Raw genomic sequence first — 20,908 nt, forward strand, 5'->3', positions numbered from 1 at the left:
CGCCGGTAGAGCAGTAACAGCGAAGACGAAGGAGAAACGCATTGTGTGTGAGGGTGTGATATGGGATCAAATAAATCTGAAGGGAACGGTAGAAAAATGGCTTGCTTTTATGTGCTAAATTTTGTGCTAGCAGAACTTCGTGGCAATGTAGGAAAAACCCATCCACCTGAAATCCCCTTTCAAACAGGTGATATCAGCTTGCCAACAGATTGCCAGCAGACCTCAACATTGGCCTGCTCTCGGGCTGTCGCCGATATTATATTAGCAGAAGAGCTCGGTAAAATTTGTATCCTCACCAAGCACAATGCCACTGTTGATGTGTCACCTCCTCGCACGTTCCATCGATGATGCCATTGGCGAATGAACATATTTGTTTTTGATACCTGGATAGATCCTCCTTTGCCAGTCTACGGTGTTCGCATGTCTCGTCAGCGGACTATCTCGCCTGCCCGTGTCTCTTCACACTAGCACCAGACAGGGTTGGAGCACAACAGGGCCAGCACACATTGTGTGACCTACTTAGAAGGAACAGCGTTCCTTGGGAAATAAAGCCGCTTCCCGAGACTGGTCCGGGAGAGAAGAGTGTATTCGGTTGAAGGATATTCATGTCAAGGTGCTCCATTCTCACGTACACTGCTGGCATACTCGTGAATATTAGGAGAGGGCTTTGGCGTACGGGCTGTGCGAATGACAAGGGGCTATGATTGTACTCACAATTGACAGCAGCTGACATTGAAAACGCATCAGATAGGTTGGTATGGAACGGCCTCTCGTCTTCCCTGGTGTCGAGAACTAGTCAATCATGGACTGAAGCTGAACAAAACGTGACCCTGTTATGCTTGGGCGCTCCGGTTGCACAGCATAAGCTGTGAAGCGAACACGAGGATGAAGCATGTGCAACGTACAAGGAGCCTCGGAGGCAGTAAATCTAACTCTGACTTAACCAAATCGTCCATTGTGTCCTTCTCTCCACCTGTCGTTGTTGTCTTCGTAAGTGATGATTTTGAAATTTAACAGATGAAAGCTAAGATGGCGCTCACTCTGTAGTAGGAATTCTAAAGCATGGCTTCATCCAGCACGAAAACGAAAGGGACATCAGCGATAACGCCTCGCCAAAAATTTGAAGGACACACCGATAGTGTCTGGGGCATCATACACCTGCCAGGCGGACAGCGGGTCATCACTTGCTCGTTGGATGACTCGCTGCGGGTATGGAACTTGAAGAGCGGGAAACAGATAGGAGAAGACTGGCGGGATGGAGAAAGTGCAGTAAACAGAATAGCATTGTCTCCGGACGGGAAGAAAGTGGTTAGCGGGAGTAAGGATGGTGCAGTGAGGTTGTGGGACATCGACACATGCAAGATCATTACTAAATGGAGGGAGCACACAGGGGCAGTGGTGTCTGTCTGCTGGAGTCGAGATGGTCGGAGAGTGTTAAGCGGATCCGAGGATGGAACCGCAAGACAATGGAACGTGGAAAGTGGGGAGATAGTACGGGACGAGGAAAGCGGAGAAACCATACTTGCATCGATCAAGACAGGACACAACCAAGTGTGGGCAGTTGTCTATTCACCAGACATGTCCTTGATTGCAACTGGTGGACGTGATGGGCTCCATACTGGAAAACCCGAGTCCTCAATTCAAATCTGGGACACAAAGACAGGCAAGCTTGTCGCAACTCTCAAGGGACATACAAACTCTGTGCATTGCCTGGCTTGGACCAAGGACGGAAAGACACTTATCTCCGGGTCATACGATAACACTATTAGGACATGGAATACAACCAAGTGGGAGCAATCCGCGGTTCTGGCTGAGCACACCAACTATGTCTTTGCCCTTGCAATATCACCAAATGGCTGCATCCTCGCAAGTGCATCAATGGACAATACAGCGCGATTGTGGAACCTCGATAATGGACAACCCATCAGTTCGCCACTCCAGCACGCACAGCCAGTGCAGTGCGTATCCTTTTCCGCGGGTGGAAAGCTACTAGCAACCGGTTCCAATGACAAAAATGCGTACTCATGGGACGTTGCTGTGATTGTTAGAGAAGCTGGACTTGACGAACTTTTGTCAAATTCAAAGGTGAGCTGACAGGCATGTCTCATCCATCTCATTCTCACAACCGATTCGCTCTACCAGGCCAACAAATCGGTACTCAGTGTGCGTAACACCTCCATTCAAAGATTTCGTCATGCTCAACATACGTACTCTAGGCTTATGCCACACGACGTCCGATCCAGCAACATCCACCTGTTTATCGTGCACCCCATGCTTTTTTCGATGGATACCTACCAGCCCATGTATGTCATCACCGTGATTTTGAGTATTATCCTGACCTCCGCGGTTGCAGTCCTCAGCACCACAAGAAACCGCACTTCTCAGACGTTTATTCCACCGCAACCGCAGCCCATCCAGTACCCATGATGCATCACTGTCCTCTCCTCCCGATTGGGTTCCAAACCTTTTCAAACGGCGCGGACAAAGTGATGAAGGTATCGAATTGCACACGCACAGCCCAGCAGCTGTTGAGGTTCCATATGCGAAGGGGAAACGTGTATGTTCTTTCTGCCTCTCGGATGTTTGACTCGATCTGATGTTATGTAGAGAAACGCTTCAGCGAGGGAGGTTGCGTTAGCGAAACAGAAACAGAAACAGAAACAGAAACAGAAACAGAAACAGAAACAGAAATTGAAACCACTGCCCTTGAAGAACTCTACTGCAGGCAGCTCGCGCCCTCAAAAGCCCAATGTCACCCAGCCATCTTCGCAACCACAGGCTGCTGTCCCCAGTTCATCCACCACACCTGACGTCGGCAATGCTACTGACATAGCCACGACTTCAACACCCTCACACCCAGATGCAACGATAAGACAGGCTGGACTCTGGACTCGTTTCCGGCTCTTTATTGTTTGTCTCTCCCCTGAATATACGGACGGCCATCATTAGATCTTCGTCCATGAGTCGCATGCCTTTACATCGACGGACTCTTGTTGATATGCTCTACCGACTCACCCACTCCCTCTGATGTACCTCGAACCATCCTTGTACGATACAGATCCCACACGCCTTGTCGTCTCCTTCTGCATCATTAATGTATACTACCCACACGTCATGCAAATCACGGCTACGCACATTTTGACCAACGAACGATCGTCCGATATCAGCATCCATTAACATTAGTAGTGTGATGTAGTGCTAGAACAAATCAAATCAAATGCCATTTCACCCCAAGTACGATTTCCCATCGCACACATCGAACTACGACCTTACAGCCTCACTCAGCTTCTCCTATTCCCCACTCATCAATCCAAAATTCACATTCACCTCTCCTTGCGTCACTCAAATCCCTCCCAAGAACACCCAAAGACTTGGTTTCTGCACAGTTAAAAAAGCGCCATTGAAGCTTGTTGTGAACGTATACAAAGTCCTGGGTCCATCCCGACATCAACAATCCGATACGGGAGCGAAAGGAAGGAAGAAGGGAAGGGAAAGTGGGATAGGGATCGGACTCACCTAAGTGACCTAACAGCATTCATTCTCCTGTTTCACCTCCGATCAAGGCTGATATCAACGCATCGCGCAAGGACAAAGACCCCTCCTCTTCCACTTCCTGAATCGCTGAGAGCGTGAGAGCAGATGTAGAGATGGACGACGGATCGGGGAGCATCGAAGCACGAGAATTTGCGTGGATTTGGGTCTCGGAAATTTCACGAAATCAGGCAAGATGAGTGCGACCCACCTGGAGTAGGAAACATGATCCAAGATTTGGAGCGGTCGCCGCGGTGCAGATTCTGAAGTCGGGAGGCTTATGTTTGGATAGAGGTTAACTGGGAGGAATGTGGGAGGAGTATGTTGAGTAGGAACGTTGTTTTCTGCAGACGCAGATTTCTGAATCTGTAGTGTTCGTCGCGTGTGAGAGTGTGTCGCGATCATCAAAAAAGGGTAGGGGTTGTGGGAGGATACGTACCCTCCAAACACGCACTCCATCCACCTACCACACCCATCTGTTGCCCAGTAGCAGTTTTCAGTTTCATTAGGGCAGAAAGCGCGTATAGGACTCGTGAGCGGGTTTCGGCAAACTTGAGTGTGGGAGAGAGGAATTTGAGGAGTGTGAGGAAGGGGAGAGGTCGAGGCACTGTTATTAAATAACACACAAACACAAAGTACGGTTAGTTAGTGTAAGTTGAGTCGGGGGTCATGGGAGATTGATTCGATTGCGGATTCAAGGACTTGAACAACTCCGATAGTCAAGTCGACTTTCAATGGCGCTTCTTTGGCGCTTTTGCGGGCATAAGATCACGTGTTCTGACTCTTTCACTGCCAGCAATCACCAAGATGCTCGTCAACAACGCTTTCCAGCGAACAGTCTCTCGTCTTCCCTAGTTGTTGATAGCTAGCGAAGTCAATATTGACAGGACCGAAACGTCCATTGTGCTCTTCTGTCCACCTGTCGTTGTTGTCTTCGTAAGTGATAATTTTGGAATCTGATCAATCAAAGCTGAGACGACGCTGCACTTGGTGGTAGGAATTCTAGAGCATGGCTTCACCCACCACTAAAATGAAAGAAACATCAGCAAAAATTCCTCAACAGAAATTTAAAGGACACACTGATCCTGTCTGGGGCATCCTACACCTGCCAGGCGGACAGCGGATCATCACTTGTTCATCGGATGGCTCGCTGCGGGTATGGAATTTGAAGAGCGGGAAGCAGATAGGAGAAGACTGGAGAGACGAAGTAAGCCGAGTATGGTCTATCGCGTTGTCTCCGGACAGGAAGACAGTGGTTAGTGGGAGCGATGATGGCGCAATGAGGTTGTGGGACATCGACACATGCAAGGTCACCGCTAAATGGACGGGGCACACAACAGAAGTGGGGTCTGTCTGTTGGAGTCGAGATGGTCAGAGAATGTTGAGTGGATCTATTGATGGGACGGTAAGGCAATGGGACGTGGAAAGCAGAGAGACCATCCTTGAGCTGATGGAGACTGGGCACAATCAAGTGTGGGCAGTCGTCTATTCACCAGACATGACCTTGATTGCGACCGGTGGATGGGATGGACCCCAGGCTGGAAAATACAAGTCCTCAGTTCAAATCTGGGATGCAGATACAGGCAAGCTTGTCGCAACTCTCAAAGGACACACAAACGCTGTGCGCTGCCTGGCTTGGACCCAGGACGGAAAAATACTTATCTCTGGGTCTGCCGATCGCTCCATTAGGACATGGGATACAACGAAGTGGGAGCAAACCGCAGTTCTGGATGAGCACACTTCTGCTGTCTTTGCCATTGCAATATCTCCAAATGGCCGCATCCTTGCAAGCGCATTACAGGACAAGACAGCGCAATTATGGAACCTCGATAACGGACAGCCCATAAATTCACCACTCCAGCACGCAGAGCCAGTGAACTGTGTGTCGTTTTCCACGGATGGAAAGCTACTTGCAACTGGCTGCGATGACGGAGACGCATACACATGGGATGTTGCTGCGATTGTTAAAGAAGCCGGCCTCGACGACCTCCTTTTGGACTTAAAGGTGAGTCGATAGTCTCATTCTATTACATTCACAACTGAATGCGCTTTACCAGGCCAACAAATCGGCACTCCATGTACGTGACGCATTCATAAGAAGACGTCATTTTGTTCACAATATATACTTTAGGCTAATGCTACACGACTTCCGGTCCAGCGGCGTCCGCCTGCTTATCGAGTACCCCATGGTTTCTTCGATGGAGTCCCACCAGCTCATGTACGTTATCACCACCACTTTGCGTATTATCCTGACCTCCACGGTTTCAGTCCTCGGCACCACAAGAAACCACACTTCTTGACCGCTTATTCCACCGCAATCCCTCCAGTGCCCAGGACACATTACCGTCCTCCCCTCTCAACTGGGTTCAAAACCTTTTCAGACCGCGCAGACAAAGTGGTGAAGAAGTCGAGTTGCAAGGGCGCAGCCATGCCGCTGTCGAGGTCCCATACACTCAGGGCAAACGTGTATGTTATTTCTGCTTCTCAGACGTTCAACTTGACCTGATGTAATGTAGAGAAATGCTTCAGCGAGGGAAGTTGCGTTAGCGAAACAGCGACAGCAAAAAATGAAACCATTACCCTCGAAGAACTCTACTGCAGGCAGCTCACAGCTTCCCAAGCCCAATAGCGTTAAACCATCTTCGCAACCACAGTCTTCGTCATCCACCATACCTGCTGCCGGTGATGCTACCGCCGCTACAACTTCAACACCAACGTCAGGCCGCCATGCAACTATAAAAGATGCTGGACTCTGGACGCGCTTCTGGCTCTTTCTCGGTTGTCTCTCTCCTGAATATACGGACGATCATCATTAGATCTTCTCATCCTTTACGACTCGTATGTCTTTAGATCTCTCGATGAACTCTCGTTAATGTGCTCTACCTACTCGTCCCGCTCCCTCTGATGTATTTCGAACCGTCATTTATGCATGATGCGGATATCAGACGTGCGCTCATCTCCGTCTACACTGTATACTACTCACACTTTTTTTTGGAACTGAAAACCTGCCGTCGGACGAACGTGTGTTGAAAGTAGCGTGATGCCAGTCGTCGAAACCGGTTCCCGAAGGATTCGAGGGTGCCGATGCACACAGCATTAGTTTCTCTCGCCCATATCAAGATGTCCTCGTCATCGTTGACTAGCACCCCACTCCAAACTCGTTCTCTGCCACTCTCCTAAAATCCAGCGCGCTCTGCTTTGCCTCCTCGTCTGTATGTACGCACCCAAGTGCCTTCTCCGCACACACACTGGAGTTGTTCAATCGAGCACCTTCTGGAAACGAATTCAGTGGTCGTGCTTTGCGTAGACTAAATCCTCTTCTCCCACATTAGAAGCAGAGGAACTCTGTTGCAAAGCTCACGTCAGACTTCAGAGACCCCTGGTGAGGTCGTACGGACAACATAGTTCAAATCATCGTTCATGGAGGGGAAATTATTTGTCCTCCATGAGACATGTGAAATGCGTGGGTCGCGGTTATTAAGATACGATATGCGGCCATTATATGCATGTGCTGACCTGCTTGATAAAACAATCATTGGTGTACCTTCCCCTGCATAACGGATCTGACGGATCTGGGATTCACAAATTATTCCGTCACACGTGAGTGTTTTTGCACTACAAAATATCAGTAAAATTCGTCGTGAGGAACTACAAACTGTAAGGTGCGATGATGGCATTGTGAGAACGAACCAAGGATCTCTATATGTTGTGGTACTCGAAGGCTGAGCTTCCAGGCTCCAAGGACTCAACAACAGTGCGCATGACACCAGGGCCCTCTACTTGAATACTTCCACATCGTCCAAGCTCCAGGAATTTGACACATACCTATAGCATCGATTGCAGCAGAACCTGAGACTCGGAGAATAACAGGGTTTTGTGGGACGCAGTATTGGCACCGATCTAGATGCTCATACCTCACATCCCGTAAGTCAATCCAACCCCATTGCCAAAGCTCGATTGTCATGATTGCTATCCAGGGCGGATGGACACCCAGCATCATCTCCAGCGTGAAACAGAAGACCTGAAATGACGAAAACGAACTCAAGGACGCGGTAAGTGTTTACTTCATCTCATCTGCAGGGTGGCGATTAGCGATCAGGTATTACCGTTACTCGTGCCCAGTTCTCGATGTGCGATACATAACCTGTCTGTTCGGAATCGCGGTTTCCAGTGCCTCATCTCGATCGCCGGGCGGAGTATGATGTAGCTGGAAGACAAGAATGAAGTGTGCGGTAGGGAATGTTCCTTGGCCGTTTGTTCATAAAATGTCGTTGATCTGATGTATGTGCTTGTTGGAGGCAGAAGATGCCTCTAAGCGGTGAGCTTGAGAGAATGTTCTAGAGCTGATTAGATACCAGGAGCTACTAGCATATAGGCAAAGCAACTCACTGCAATGATATTTCATTGTTACATGGCTGGCAGTTGACATTGAGAATGCATGAGAGCGCTTCGCAGCGAACTACCTCTCATCCTCCCTAGTGATTGAGAACTAGGTAATGGAAGCCGCATGGAATGTGACGTTGTGACGCTCGGGCGCTTCAGCTGCACAGCCTATGCTGTATAAGCTATGAAATGAACACGAGGATACAGCATTACAATCACGTACTAGGAAGCAGTGTATTCAACTGACTTGACCCAAACAACCATCATTCCCTGTTGCCCGCCTATCGCTTCTGAGAGACCTCCTTGTAAGTGATAATTTTGAAATTTGACAGATGCAAAGCTGAGATGGCGTTGTACTGCGTAGTCAGAATCCTGAGGCATGGCTTCACCAACCGCTAAAACGAAAGAAACACCAGCAATAACCCCTCGTCAGAAATTTGAAGGACACACTGATAACGTCTGGGGTGTCATACACCTACCAGGTGGACAGCGGATCATTACTTGTTCACACGACGGCTCGCTGCGGGTATGGAACTTGAAGAGCGGGAAACAGATAGGAAAAGACTGGAGAGACGGAGAAAGTAAAGTAGACAGCACAACGTTATCTTCAGGCGGGAAGAAAGTGGTTGACGGGAGAGAGATAATAGATGACCGAAGTGTCGACCACGATGGGGTATGGACTATAACGTTGTCTCCGGATGGGAAGAAAGTGGTTAGCGGGAGTTGGGACGCTGCAGTGAGGCTGTGGGACATCAACACATGCAAGGTCGTCGCGAAATGGACCGGGCACACAATGCTTGTGGGGTCTGCCTGCTGGAGTCGAGATGGTCGGAGAGTGTTAAGCGGATCTAATGATGGAACTGCAAGGCAATGGGGCGTGGAAAGTGGAGAGATGCGGGACGTGGAAAGCGGAGAAACCACACTTGCATCGATCAAGACAGGACACGAATTCGTGTGGGCAGTTGTCTATTCACCAGACATGTCCTTGATTGCGACTGGTGGACAAGGCGGACTACCTGAACACTCAATTCAAATCTGGGACACAAAGACAGGCAAGGTTGTTGCAACTCTCAAAGGACACACAAAGGAAGTGCGTTGCCTGGCTTGGACCGATGACGGAAAAACGCTCGTCTCCGGGTCATACGATTTCTCTATTAGGACATGGAATACAACCAAGTGGGAGCAAACCGCGGTTCTGGATGAGCACACTGATAGTGTCATGGCCATCGCAATATCTCCGAATGACCGCATCCTCGCAAGCGCATCGTACGACAAAACAGCCCGATTGTGGAACCTCGACAATGGGCAACTCATTAATGGTTCATCCCTCCAGCATGCAGGGCCAGTGAACTGCGTGTCGTTTTCCGCGGGTGGAAGGCTACTAGCAACTGGCTGCAATGACAAAAACGCGTACTCATGGAATGTTGTTGCGATTGTTAGAGAGGCCGGCCTCGACGAACTTCTATCAGATTCAAAGGTGAGTTGATAGTCTCATTGTATTACATTCTCACAACTGAGCTCGCTCTACCAGGTCAACAAGTCGGCACTCCACGTACGTGCGCACCTCTTATTCAAAAATATCATTTTATTTAACATATACACTCCAGGCTAGTGCTGCACGACGTCCGATCCAACAACGTCCACCTGCTGGTCGTGTACCCCATGGTTTCTTCGATGGAGTTCCACCAGCTCATGTACGTCATCACTATCACTTTGAGTATCATCCTGACCTTCGCGGTTCCAGACCTCGGCACCACAAGAAACCACACTTCTTGGACGCTTATTCCATCGCAGCCCCTCCAGTGCCCAGGATACGTCACCATCCTCCCCTCTTGACTGGGCTCGACACCTTTTCAAACAGCGCGGACAAAGTGGTGAAGAAATTGAGTTGCAAGGGCGCAGCTCCGCAGTTTTCGAAGTCCCATATGCAAAGGGAAAACGTGTATGTTATTTCTGTTTCTCGGACATTCAACTCGACCTGATATCACGTAGAGAAACGCTTCAAAGAGGGAGGTTGCGTTAGCGAAACAAAAACAGAAACAGAAAACAAAAGCATTGCACTCGAATAACTCTACTGCAGGCAGCTCACAGCCTCCCAAGCTCAATGTCACCAAGCCACCTTTGCAACCACAGGCAGCTGCCTCTTCGTTGTTCACCTCACCTGCTACTGGTGATGCCACCGAAGCCACAACTTCAACACTACCGTCACGCCGTCATGCAATGATAAAAGATGCTGGACTCTGGACTCGCTTCTGGCTCTTTCTTGGCTGTCTCTCTCCTGAATATACGGACGATCATCATTAGATCTTATCATCCTTCACGAGTCACATGGCTTTACATCCCTCAACGGACTCTCGTTGATGGCTCATCCACTCCCTCTGATGTACTTCGAACCGTTCTTTGTGTATGATACGGATACCAGACGCCTCGCCACCTCCGTCTGCAACGTATACTACTCATATATATTTCTGTAGCTGAAAACCTGCCGTTGTAGCCTGTGACGAACGTGTATAAAATTCCAACTCCAACATAGCATTAACGTTTCAACTATTGCATGAAAACCGAATACAGAGAGCAGAACAAGGGACTCGCATGTAATGATCAAGTCATGTTCCACCAACGTCGACACCAAAAGCATCAAATGACAAAAGTCGACGGTGCCATCCCACGTAGCGTGATGTCAACCGTCGAAATTGGATACTGAAGATGAAGATGGATTCGAGAATCAAGAATGCTAGATGTCGATACAAAAATCGGAGCACTTACTTCGACGATAACCTGTCCGACTGGATAAAAACGAAGATAGTGTTATCACAAGCGAACGAACATCTGATATCAGAATTCGTTGGCATTAGTGTGTGGTGTGGTGTTAAAACAAAAATCAAATTAAATGCCATTTCATCCCAGGTATTGCACGCATCACACTACGACCTCACAGCCCCAGTCAACTCCTCCCACTCCCCACTCGTCAATCCAAAATTCGACTCCTCTCCTTGCGTCGTAGTGACCCCTCCTAAGAAACCCCAAAGACTACGTTTCTGCACAACCGAAAAAGCGCCGTTGCAGCTCGTTGCGAACGTATACAAAATCCTAGTTTCATCCCAACATCAACAACCAAATTCAATCTCATATGGGAGTGAAAGGAAGGGAATGTAGGAAAGGATCGTACTCACCTAACAACGTTCTCTTGAAATTCTTCATCCTTTTCCATCTCGCCATCAACACCGAACGGGACAGGTTCGACCAAGGCTGATATCAACGCATCGAGCAAAAACCCCTCCTGTCCCTCCTCTGTGCAGTTCTGAAGTGCAGAGAGCGTGAGAGCGGACGTAGAGACGGATGACGGATCAGAGAGCATCGAAGCATGGGAATTTGCATGGATCTGGGGTGGTGCGGTTTCTGAGGTTGGGAGGCTCATGTTTGGTTGGAGGTTAACCTGTGAGGGGGAGGTTGGGAGGAGGAGTGTGTTAAGCAGGAATGTCGTTTTTCTGCGGACACGGATTTCTGAGTCTATTCATGCGTGAGTGTCGTGATCATAAAAAGGGGTAGGGGTTGTGGGAGGATACGCACCTTCCAAACATATCTTCAACGCGTTCCATCCACCCGCCACATCCATCTGTTGCACAGCAGCAGCGTTCAGTTTCAGGAGCCCAGAAAGCGCATATAGTGCTCGTGAGCGGGTCTCAGCGGAGTTGGATGTGGGGGAGAGGGATTTGAGGAGTGTAGAGAGGGGATCAAGGTCGAGGTACTGTTATCAGATAAAACAGAAACGCAAAGCACTGTTAGTGAGGGTGAATGGGGGCGGATTTGGATCATGGACTGGATTGCATGTTAGACTATTGCACACTTAACCAAGCGCACAATCCGGCCCATAACCCACATCCAAATTGAGAGAAGGAGGACTTACGGCGAGTTGAGCAGCTGGATTGTTTTGTAGTGCGGTTCCGATTATCCACAAAGTTTGCATTTTGAGGTTGTCGGTTGTGTTTGGTGATTGGAGGAGGTTGTGTAGGGGTTGCCATAGCCCTAGTTTCTCCAGGTCTGTTTTATACCATTTGTTAGATAGCACATCGATCAATCTACGGGTGTATGATCACCATTTGCATTATCGATATTCTGAACTAGCTATATCTCCACCGTAAGCCACTGCATACAAGTCTAGATCATGGGACGCACCATCTCGAGATCATCAAACGCCTGTAATCTATCATCTTCAGTCTGCCGTTCATCGATGCCTACTATGAGAGCTTCTCTCATAAGTTGGGCATCTGGTTTACCGAGGATGTGATCGATGATTCCTGGATCGAGTTTATTGGTGGTGGTGGGTGTGGGACCTGTGCTTGGGGTGGAGTTTTCTACGCTCCATCGGAGGAGGGATTGCATGGTGGAGAAGATCTCGAGGAGACTTGGCTGATTCAAGATGTGATCGGAATTAGGCGGCATGATTTGGATTTGTGGCTCCGCGAGGGTTTGGGACTGTCGGCGTTTAAATTTCTTTCTTAAAGTTTTTTGGATGCACTGAGCGCTAGCTAGGCAGCGTTCGATGGTGATGGTCATTGGTGTAGACGGTGAGTGCTCCTTCCTTTCGTTGTCTGTGATGACTATCAGTACTTTACCACATTCCGAATATACATGTGGACGATATCATTGATTTCAGCCTTGTCTGACATTTACTTTTCTCTTTATGTTTTCGACCATTAGCTGATCTCTTGCATTTCAGGTCTGCGTTGACGTTGTGTGTGGTGGATTACCTACTGTACGTCTACTGTCCACTTCAATCCTTTTTTCCGTTGTCGTCGTCGCACATGTGGATGAAATCTATTCGATGGGCGGACCGAACGTGGTGCTCCCGTTAAGTCTCCCGGTGTACAATGTGGAGATGGGAGCATTCTCTTGTTGAAATGCATCGAAAGCTGATCTTTTTCATTTTTTTTCTTCTCTTCCGCCTTGTAGAGATTGTGATGCTGATACAATTTTATCATAGGGCAGCGTGACTATCGCGTTGCATATGGTGTTGGTCGGTGGGAAGTGTCGATGAGGGGCGTATTTCGGATGCCATGCCAGGATGGGCAGGCGCAGGTGACCAGTGGTCACTACCAATAAAGTGTCTGCTGCGACTAGTGGTTCCAGTAGAGTGTTGCAAGTTTTGTTGCCACTCTGGTGGTACCAGTGGAATATGGTGATATCTGCCAATGGCTGAATTGCCGTTGATGGGACACGTAATTACGCGGGAGGTTCTGACTGTGCAGGCCCTCGCTTCTTGTCACAGAACTGGGCGTACAAAACATGAAGTAGACATGAAGTAGTAGGCTAGTCATTGACCACCAACTCGATGCATAGAAGGGTTGCCCAAACAGCCGCTGCAGTATTGCCTCACAGTGCAAGTCTTGAATATCCATGGGATCCAGACTGGGCCCAGCCGGTTGTTGAAGGGCCTGCGACCAACGCTTATGCCGACATTGGCTTTGCACCCATGAACTCACCAGCTGAAAGTATCATTGCCAGTCCTAATCCACAGGAGGAGAACGTTAACGATGAAGACGACGATGTTGAGTGGGAGCTTCAAAATAATGGATTGTATATTGGTTAGCTTCCCCTTTAAACATTCTTTAGCTGCTTCTACTTACAACGTTTTCTAGGTTCATACTCTCGACTTCTCTTGTTGAATGCATTCGTTCCAATTTTCGCAATAGTGATATTCTCTGTCCTAGCACTCCTACCAGACTTGGCTTGGCCCATAGCAGATTTTCCTTCTCCATACCCATCATCTTTCCCCTTCCCATTACCTGAAATACTCATCTCTAGTGCATTCTTCAGTCTCGCCCATCTCCTCCGCGTCCCCCTCTTTTCACTCGCTTCCCTCCTACTCCCTTCAGAATCCGCTTGTCTCGCAAGCACATTCATCCATGTCCTCATCACAAATGGCCTTCGTCTCGCAGCCCTTGTGGTTCTCCAAGTCAGGCACACAATGGATTATCCCGCCCCTACTTGCCAGGACCCTGCTTTCCGCACTGTATGGTGGCTTTCCCTCAACTTTGCAGAGGTGCTCGCTGCTATTGTACAGGGGTATGAACAGCTTGCTCTTTACCGCGATGTCATGGTCCCAGAAGGAAGAGAAACCGAATTCCTCGAACGTCTAAAATCAGGGTCTCTCGACGAACCCGAACCAACACTCGAAAACCCTCATTCCCCACAACAGCAACACGAGGCTTTTGAAAACGGACTAGAAGACGGAGAAGCTCGAAGCGTCGAATCGCGTATAGATCGTGGGTTAGAGAAGTTACTTGTAATAAAGATGAGAGATGAGCTGGAGGAGGTTTATGGAGTTCCTGTCATCGTGCGTACCCTCAGCGTCTCTAATCGACTCTCTAATCACGTCACACAGAAAATCCCAGTCTTCATATCCTGTCTCCAACGCTTCAACTCCATCTTTCTCTCCACAGGCCTCACCCTCCTCCTCAGCGCAGCATACCTCCGCTCCCCCCTCTCCCTCCCCCTCTCAGACGTATCCGACCGACTGTCATCCCTCCCTGTAACAGTCCAACTCAAAGGTTTCCTTTACTCCTATGCGGGTTCACACGTGCAGTCCTACGACAGCTCATACATCCCATTCATCATAACCACCCCCCTCGTCCTCCTCCTCCACGCAAGCCTTGCAGCGCTGCACACACCAACCCTCCTACCACGCGTAGGCGTGCATACCGCTGCCTATGCCGGCGTGTTGGTCGGTATCATGACCTTTTTCGCGGGGTTGGCTGTTTGGGGAGCGTTGTCATAGGGCCGAGCGACCTAGTATCCACGTTTCCTTTGATTGATACGTACTGTTTCAGGGTTAGGCATATATATATATGAGCACGGATATCCTTGTTGTCGTTGCTGTGTTGCATGCTGTCCTATGCTATCTACTGGAATGTAGTATGGTATTTATTGACACGTTCCGAGCCTTTTGCCTCCGTGCCATCACACCCATCCACTACGTCCATGTGCTTGACCCATACTTAGCCGGGAAGAAATGACTAGTGCTTACGGGCATACTGTCTCATTGCCTTTCATTTGAGTTTGAGTTCGGCGTTCAACTTCGCTAAACCTGTTGCCTGGCAGTGGCATACTTCGGATAAGATGAGGACCCAGGTAAGACATCCCTCCCATCAAGCATCCTAAACTTCTTCGATTTCAGGCGGTGACTTGGAATCTGGTCTATCATCTGGCTTGTATATGTTTTGACGTGCAAGACTGGGAGAGGGAAGGTTGGGAAGTCTTTGATATGTGCGCTCTCGTCGAGTTTACCACATGCACGCCCCCGGGCCACTCATTCCTCACTCACTCAGTGCTCACAGACACAACTTCTCCCTAACCACAACCCCAACTCCCATTTCGAGACTCGAGTTCGGGTTCTTCAAATCGCTTCTTCCCTGCAACTTCCACTTTCCGCGAGAAAAGACCGATTGTGAGAATAAACCCAGGCCATGGTCAACGAGAAAGATGAACATTGAACACAAAGACATTGTTCCGAGTAAAGAACTTGAAGGACGACTGTCGACTCTGGGGCCATGTGATTCGGACCCGGAAGACACGGTGTCTTTTAGATCTGAATGCCATTGCCCCAGTTTCGATGTTGGGGTGTTTCTTTTCGACGCTCTTTCAAGTTATTAATTGACTTCCATAGCATGAATCTTTATTAGACTTGAATTCAACACGGCGGGCAGTCCCCAAGCATCCGGATTCTTACACTTCTTTTTGGAGGGAAACGCGAAATCTGAATTTTCAATCTGCCATTCATTTGGTATGGATTGTACGACTCGGCCGTAGCGATGCGAGATAGGGAAGGGGGCAGACTTTGGTATGTGGGCTCTTGGTTCTTTCAATGTGTAGCACGCCCTCATCATTCTCCACTCTCCACAGATACACTCCCTACTTCCCCAAACACTCAAGATACCCGCCTCTTTCCCCCGTCAATAAACTAGTTTCTCCTCCTCGAGGTTGACTAGGACTTACCCCATTAGATTTCCGAACTGGCATCCGCGACGTTGTTGATCCTTCATTCTTGCGCGTGCAGAATGGTAGATGGGTGAATTGGATGGGATGTTGATTGTTTCGTTTGAAGTTCGAAGTTTGAGATTGGTGTTCTGAGCAAGCAGAAGTACACCATTCCCAATCATCACACGACTCATTCCTCACGATAAATGAAATAATACGCTTCCTACAGACACACCTCTCTTCTAAACGCTCGATATTATGCATTGTGCCCAGTGTTGATTCTATTCACAGGTACGTTCTGCCCCATGTCACGGCGCAGAATAGAGGGGATTTTGTGCTCACGGGCGCAGCTTGATTGCTACGAGGAGTCACAGCAGTATAATATCGTGATCCAATACTTGGTGCTGGTACTCTGCAGACTCCAGCTCTCATATTTCTCCCACCACTCGGTCTTTGCCTCACTCCCTGACTTGATTAGGCGAGTGCTGACCGTCTACAGCCGCAGCGTGGTAGTCCTCGCGTGTGCCATCCTCAGCGCACCATTTTTGGAGCTGGTTGGTGAGACGAACTGCAGCTGGTTACTGGTCATCGTCCAAGGAATTATGATTAGCCTTCTGCTCTCGTGTCATCGTCGATCTCTGCTTCAGCTGCGCATCTCCCAGTTCTCGGAGTCGGGGCTCTGTACCCTCCTAGTGTGCAGTTGCGATTCTGGAGTCTGGCAGCGAGCCAATGGCATTATATATTTGTTTTATTCATGTAATCGATAATTTTTTAAAGGCGAGACATCTTCGAAACTGTGCAATTTGGCTATATACCTCATATGCATCGCGAGGTCAAAAACGGCGACAAAGCCAGTGTCTCTGTGGTAAGATCCTTATCCTACATCGTGGGCGATGATCGCCCAAGAGAAGGCCATAAGACTAATCTCGAGTAGGGCGAACTTTGGGCAAAACAAAACACGTAATATAATATTTGACAGGTCATCGATCCCCAGATTGATCATCCAGAGACAGTCGTGTCAATCCAGGGATAGCCCAATATCATACAAGCCTAAACTTTCCCCCCTCTGCAGTATACCCCCGCTCCCATTAGCAATCATCCCTGAACGTAGGCCGCGTAATATGTATATACTAAAAGAAGATAGGTCAATTGGTGTGGTCAGCGACGAATTTGAACATGAAGATATAGTCCCGCTACACCCCGACGTTGTTGCGCGGAACTATCGGCGTTAGTTGCATAGCTGCGGCTGCTTCTACATCAGTCTCATAAAAAGCCACAGTGCAGAAATGCTACTTACGGTCGTTGAAAACTTGAACTTTCCCCCACGCGCTGAGGGTTCGTAAACCGGCTTTGGTTACATATCAGTATGACTTACAAGCACTTGATAGCCCACCATTCCCGAAGCCTTTTGTTCAGGGGCATCTGAGTGACTCGTACGGCCTGGATACAGCCGCCAGCGGAAGAACTACTGTGTGATGCGTTATTCTATGCGAGCAGATTACGCTGTTGTAATGTTCTATCAGGTCAAGAAGAACACCAGGGAAGAAGTCATACCTAAGGCCTCCTTCAGCGTGCACGGCATTGGTCATCCTTTCCCAAGTAGCAGTTGAATCTGGCCCTCATTCCATATTCCAGGACCCAGGCGTGTTCTGGCATTCAGCTCCGAAGAATTGGAACATCATCATAACCTGTCCTTGTTGATAGATCGATGTTGCCTCGGTGATAATTTATCACCGAGGCAACATCGATCTATCATCAGTCCGACATCCCCATGTGCAAGTTCAATGGATGTAGTGTATTGCCACTTGAAACTCTGGTAGGTAGTAACAGTGTCACCGGCGACCGCTGACATTATGATACTATTGCGCAATGTGAGGGGTCATATCGTGAGTGGTCGCTTGTAGAGGTCAGTAGATTTGGAAGCCATCAGGGGATATCTATCGATGGTTGGGAGCGCCGAGTATATTTTCGGAAGAGTTAAGCAGAACCAGTTGCTAAGTCACGGTAGTCTCCCGTATTAGTAGCCAACCAAATAGAAGGAAGACAGTCGTTCCTTCTAAATATCGACGATGATTGAAAGTGAGCCTGGCACCCGGCAATCAGTATAGACTTTGCAGCTGCAGCTGGGTGCATATAGCTACTACTACATGATGGCATAGTAGCAACTTGTGTTTTGTGCCAGTAGTGCTGAGTCAACATGTGCCGCTTCGCGTTCCAATTTCCTCTCACCATCACCCGTCATGTATCACCTCTTAAAAGGCTTACACGAGTACTTGACGAGGTAAGGCTTCACATTGGCCCCTTCACCTGCATCTGAAGATGATAGGAAAGAGGAGTTTTCAGTTATCATCATCGGCCTTGATGGTGCTGGCAAAACCGTGCGTCTCGCTCCTCACCGCGAGTCCGCGCTGAGAACAGACTCTGAGACTAGACATTTTTGGAGAAAATAAAGACTATATATAACGAGACTCCTGGGCTTGACCCGTCCAAGATTGGCCCGACTGTGGGGCAAAATAGTACTCATTTCTCAGAACTCCAGTTTCGATTTCGGTGCTCATCAATGTGAATTTGACACGCAGCGGGCAAAATATCTCTCCCATCCAGCATCATAAACTTCTTTGACCTCGGAGGACAACGCGGCATCCGGTCCATCTGGCACAGATACTACGACGACTGTCACGCCGTAGCGTACGTTGTCGACGCGCAAGACCGAGAGAGGCTCAGTGAGGGCTGGGAAGTCTTTGGTACGTAGTACGCACCCTTAATCACTCCCTCAACCATCATAAAACGACGAACCCAAAACAAATCGCTCACTCTCGATTCCCACAGACACAGTCCTCTCCTCCCCCCAAACGCTCAACATCCCTCTCCTACTCCTTGCAAACAAACAAGATTCCCCTTCAAGCCTCAGCGTTTCAGAGATAAGGCAGGATTATGAAGATTGGGATCAGAGAAGGAGGGAGAGCGCGAGAAGGAGGTTTGGCGAGGATGAGGATGCAGAGATGGAGAGGAAACGGGAGAGGATTGCTAGTTTAGATGTTTTGGGCGTTTCAGCGCTTGATGGGTGAGCGCGCTTCACGTGTGTGTGGGGTTGGCTGACGGGATTGACCTTTTAGAGCTGGCGTTCGCGAGGCTGTGGATTGGTTGTTTTTGCGGGTACAGAATAGTAGGCGGTATGTGACATAGATTGAGTGGTTTAGGGTTGCATTCCTGATTTAGTGTTTTTGTGCAGTGACTTGGCGGATCGGTAGCGAGGCTTTGGGGGTCGATTTGTGTCGGCGGTGTAATTTGCCTGTGTACTTGTATGTACGGGGCTACGTGTCAAAAGTCTTATTTGAGTGCGAGATTTTTTTATGATGATTGATGTGGTAGCACTGGCAGGTCGTTGGTTGTTGATTTGATTCACAGGTGCGTCCTCCCCTTATAGTACCCCAACTGTGACGCAGAATGATTGGGGATATCCAGTGCTTGTGTGTGCGCCCCATTTCTTACTTTTACTTCCTCCACGGTCACTGTAGTAAAGCATTCTGATCCGTCACTAAGGTCCTGGTGTGCGCACCTACTCGGCCCTCTCTGAACTCTAGCCTTCAAGGATCATGTTTCACCTTTCTACTCTACGACCTTTCCAAAGTTCCTCCCATTTCCGAGCTGCCGCATCCTCGTTATGAGCTTGCTAAATAACCATGCGTTGTTCACCGATCTTTGGGCTCTACGCTTTTTTGTTTGAATCACTGTTCATGATCTTTGGGGCTTGGCCTCGTGTTAGACAAACCTATGGTCTCTATCACCCGGTGTACCAGCGCCACGTCCGCAGGCATTTTCCCGCCATTCCGCTGTGTGGCGATCGCTCTTCCAGTGCTATCTCATCCTTCTCACAAGTCCTCTATGTAGGTCGGAATTTGCGTACGCCAATTGAAAGAGACTTGTATGTGGAATGTTTCAATCGCAAGTTCTGAGAAGCCATGATTATCATTCTTGGTGAAGTGCAATTATGGCTATGTACCTCATGGCGAGATGTTCATAAGGCAACACCAGTGTTTCGATGGCAAGTACATCTATATCTTTATATTTGCTACACCACGGGCGCTGACGCTCGCAGAGGGCACGTCCCTAGGATAATATCCTGAAGTAACCCAAACAGGCAACATGCATTCTTTGTTCCTTCCGGGTTGACTGAGTGTACTTCGCATCTGATGCTGAAAGCATAGGAATGCACCTGGTAGGAATTGATCATTGTACTCCATAAACTCGTTCTGGGGGAGCTTGACGATTCAAAATAATCACATGCGAGTTCTGTGGCGTGTAGTACGCCTAGAGGTGTTGATGTTCAGGTATTTAAGGCGCCTCATTGCAGGCCCCATAGACAGTCCAGTGGTGCGCCACGAGTCTATTGAAGATTCCCTTTATCGTAGCTTCGTCCTTTGGCGTCCATGTTTCACTCAATTCTTCTGCTTCGCCCCCGTCAGCTAAAAACAAGATGGATGTGTTGTTGGTCGTTGCCTGACCTGACAATATAATTATAATAGATCTGTACATGGGCAGTATCGTCTGCTGAAGTAGCCAATATCCTTACCATGTATGCGGATACTTTCTATGGTTTATGTTACATGTGTACAACAATCATGCATTCTGCTTTAAAGCAGAATGCATGTGATCAATAAATCCCAGGGAGCAATCACCCAATTTTCCCAATCTTTTCCCAGTGCACGCTGGAGCATCTTGTCCTCCACTGGAGGTCGGCTGACAGCCATCCAAGCACATACTGTAAACCCGAAGATGCCTAATGCTACTAGCACGTTTACTAGAGGTACTTGTAGAATCCCGGACTGTCTCAACCACGATCCTTGCTCTCCATACATGGCAATGAGCCCAATATATTGGAGAAGAGAACCGGTATAGCTTGGGTGCCGAACAAGAGAGTATGGCCCACTCGTCACAAGCTCTCGTCTGATGCTGAGCGGCCAGCTCCAACATTTCCCTAACGCCGACACACAATAGAGCCTGAACATGCTGCCAA

The 20,908-nt window shown here is 48.7% G+C and overlaps 5 protein-coding genes across 5 annotated transcripts; 3 read left to right on the forward strand and 2 right to left on the reverse strand.

The window, feature by feature from the left end:
- Window positions 1–4,561: 4,561 nt before the first annotated feature.
- On the forward strand, window positions 4,562–5,548 carry BJ212DRAFT_1468349 (quinon protein alcohol dehydrogenase-like superfamily; the record flags this gene model as incomplete). The annotated part of the gene is made up of 1 exon (XM_041338993.1): window positions 4,562–5,548. One exon carries the CDS (start codon window positions 4,562–4,564, stop codon window positions 5,546–5,548), a length of 987 nt encoding a protein of 328 aa, XP_041187878.1.
- A 4,978-nt stretch (window positions 5,549–10,526) lies between these two features.
- Window positions 10,527–12,348, reverse strand: BJ212DRAFT_1388176 (armadillo-type protein). Its single transcript, XM_041336913.1, is given in 7 exon segments — window positions 10,527–11,007; window positions 11,077–11,078; window positions 11,093–11,424; window positions 11,485–11,662; window positions 11,822–11,955; window positions 12,012–12,039; window positions 12,091–12,348. The coding sequence occupies 7 exon segments, from the start codon at window positions 12,295–12,297 to the stop codon at window positions 10,839–10,841; spliced, it is 1,050 nt and encodes a 349-aa protein (XP_041187879.1). The 5' UTR covers window positions 12,298–12,348; the 3' UTR covers window positions 10,527–10,838.
- Window positions 12,349–13,071: 723 nt separating this feature from the next.
- On the forward strand, window positions 13,072–14,863 carry BJ212DRAFT_767631 (uncharacterized protein). Its single transcript, XM_041344025.1, has 2 exons — window positions 13,072–13,499; window positions 13,554–14,863. Exons 1-2 carry the CDS (start codon window positions 13,247–13,249, stop codon window positions 14,690–14,692), a joined length of 1,392 nt encoding a protein of 463 aa, XP_041187880.1. The 5' UTR covers window positions 13,072–13,246; the 3' UTR covers window positions 14,693–14,863.
- Window positions 14,864–16,836: 1,973 nt separating this feature from the next.
- BJ212DRAFT_1388191 (uncharacterized protein) lies at window positions 16,837–17,602 on the reverse strand. The gene is made up of 3 exons (XM_041336914.1): window positions 17,394–17,602; window positions 17,189–17,356; window positions 16,837–17,137 (listed from the first exon to the last, which is right to left on the reverse strand). Exons 1-2 carry the CDS (start codon window positions 17,478–17,480, stop codon window positions 17,246–17,248), a joined length of 198 nt encoding a protein of 65 aa, XP_041187881.1. The 5' UTR covers window positions 17,481–17,602; the 3' UTR covers window positions 16,837–17,137; window positions 17,189–17,245.
- Window positions 17,603–17,872: 270 nt separating this feature from the next.
- Window positions 17,873–19,291, forward strand: BJ212DRAFT_767678 (P-loop containing nucleoside triphosphate hydrolase protein). The gene is made up of 7 exons (XM_041344027.1): window positions 17,873–18,172; window positions 18,218–18,269; window positions 18,323–18,407; window positions 18,471–18,635; window positions 18,721–18,955; window positions 19,008–19,064; window positions 19,124–19,291. The coding sequence occupies exons 1-7, from the start codon at window positions 18,132–18,134 to the stop codon at window positions 19,140–19,142; spliced, it is 654 nt and encodes a 217-aa protein (XP_041187882.1). The 5' UTR covers window positions 17,873–18,131; the 3' UTR covers window positions 19,143–19,291.
- Window positions 19,292–20,908: the final 1,617 nt, after the last annotated feature.

Source organism: Suillus subaureus (genome assembly GCF_016647635.1).
Source record: "Suillus subaureus strain MN1 chromosome Unknown BJ212scaffold_45, whole genome shotgun sequence".
NCBI lineage: Eukaryota > Fungi > Basidiomycota > Agaricomycetes > Boletales > Suillaceae > Suillus > Suillus subaureus.

Coding starts and splice junctions, on each gene's coding strand:
- BJ212DRAFT_767678 (XM_041344027.1), top strand. CDS start 18,132: ATGTATCACCTCTTAAAAGGCTTACACGAGTACTTGACGAG. Junction 18,408..18,470: donor CCCGACTGTGGGGCAAAATA/GTACTCATTTCT, acceptor TTTGACACGCAG/CGGGCAAAATATCTCTCCCA. Junction 18,956..19,007: donor GGCGTTTCAGCGCTTGATGG/GTGAGCGCGCTT, acceptor TTGACCTTTTAG/AGCTGGCGTTCGCGAGGCTG.
- BJ212DRAFT_767631 (XM_041344025.1), top strand. CDS start 13,247: ATGCATAGAAGGGTTGCCCAAACAGCCGCTGCAGTATTGCCTCACAGT. Junction 13,500..13,553: donor AAATAATGGATTGTATATTG/GTTAGCTTCCCC, acceptor AACGTTTTCTAG/GTTCATACTCTCGACTTCTC.
- BJ212DRAFT_1388191 (XM_041336914.1), bottom strand. CDS start 17,480: ATGACCAATGCCGTGCACGCTGAAGGAGGCCTTAGGTATGACTTCTTC. Junction 17,357..17,393: donor TGATAGAACATTACAACAGC/GTAATCTGCTCG, acceptor ATCACACAGTAG/TTCTTCCGCTGGCGGCTGTA.
- BJ212DRAFT_1388176 (XM_041336913.1), bottom strand. CDS start 12,297: ATGCAATCCCTCCTCCGATGGAGCGTAGAAAACTCCACCCCAAGCACA. Junction 12,040..12,090: donor CGTTTGATGATCTCGAGATG/GTGCGTCCCATG, acceptor GTGGAGATATAG/CTAGTTCAGAATATCGATAA. Junction 11,956..12,011: donor GAATATCGATAATGCAAATG/GTGATCATACAC, acceptor GGTATAAAACAG/ACCTGGAGAAACTAGGGCTA.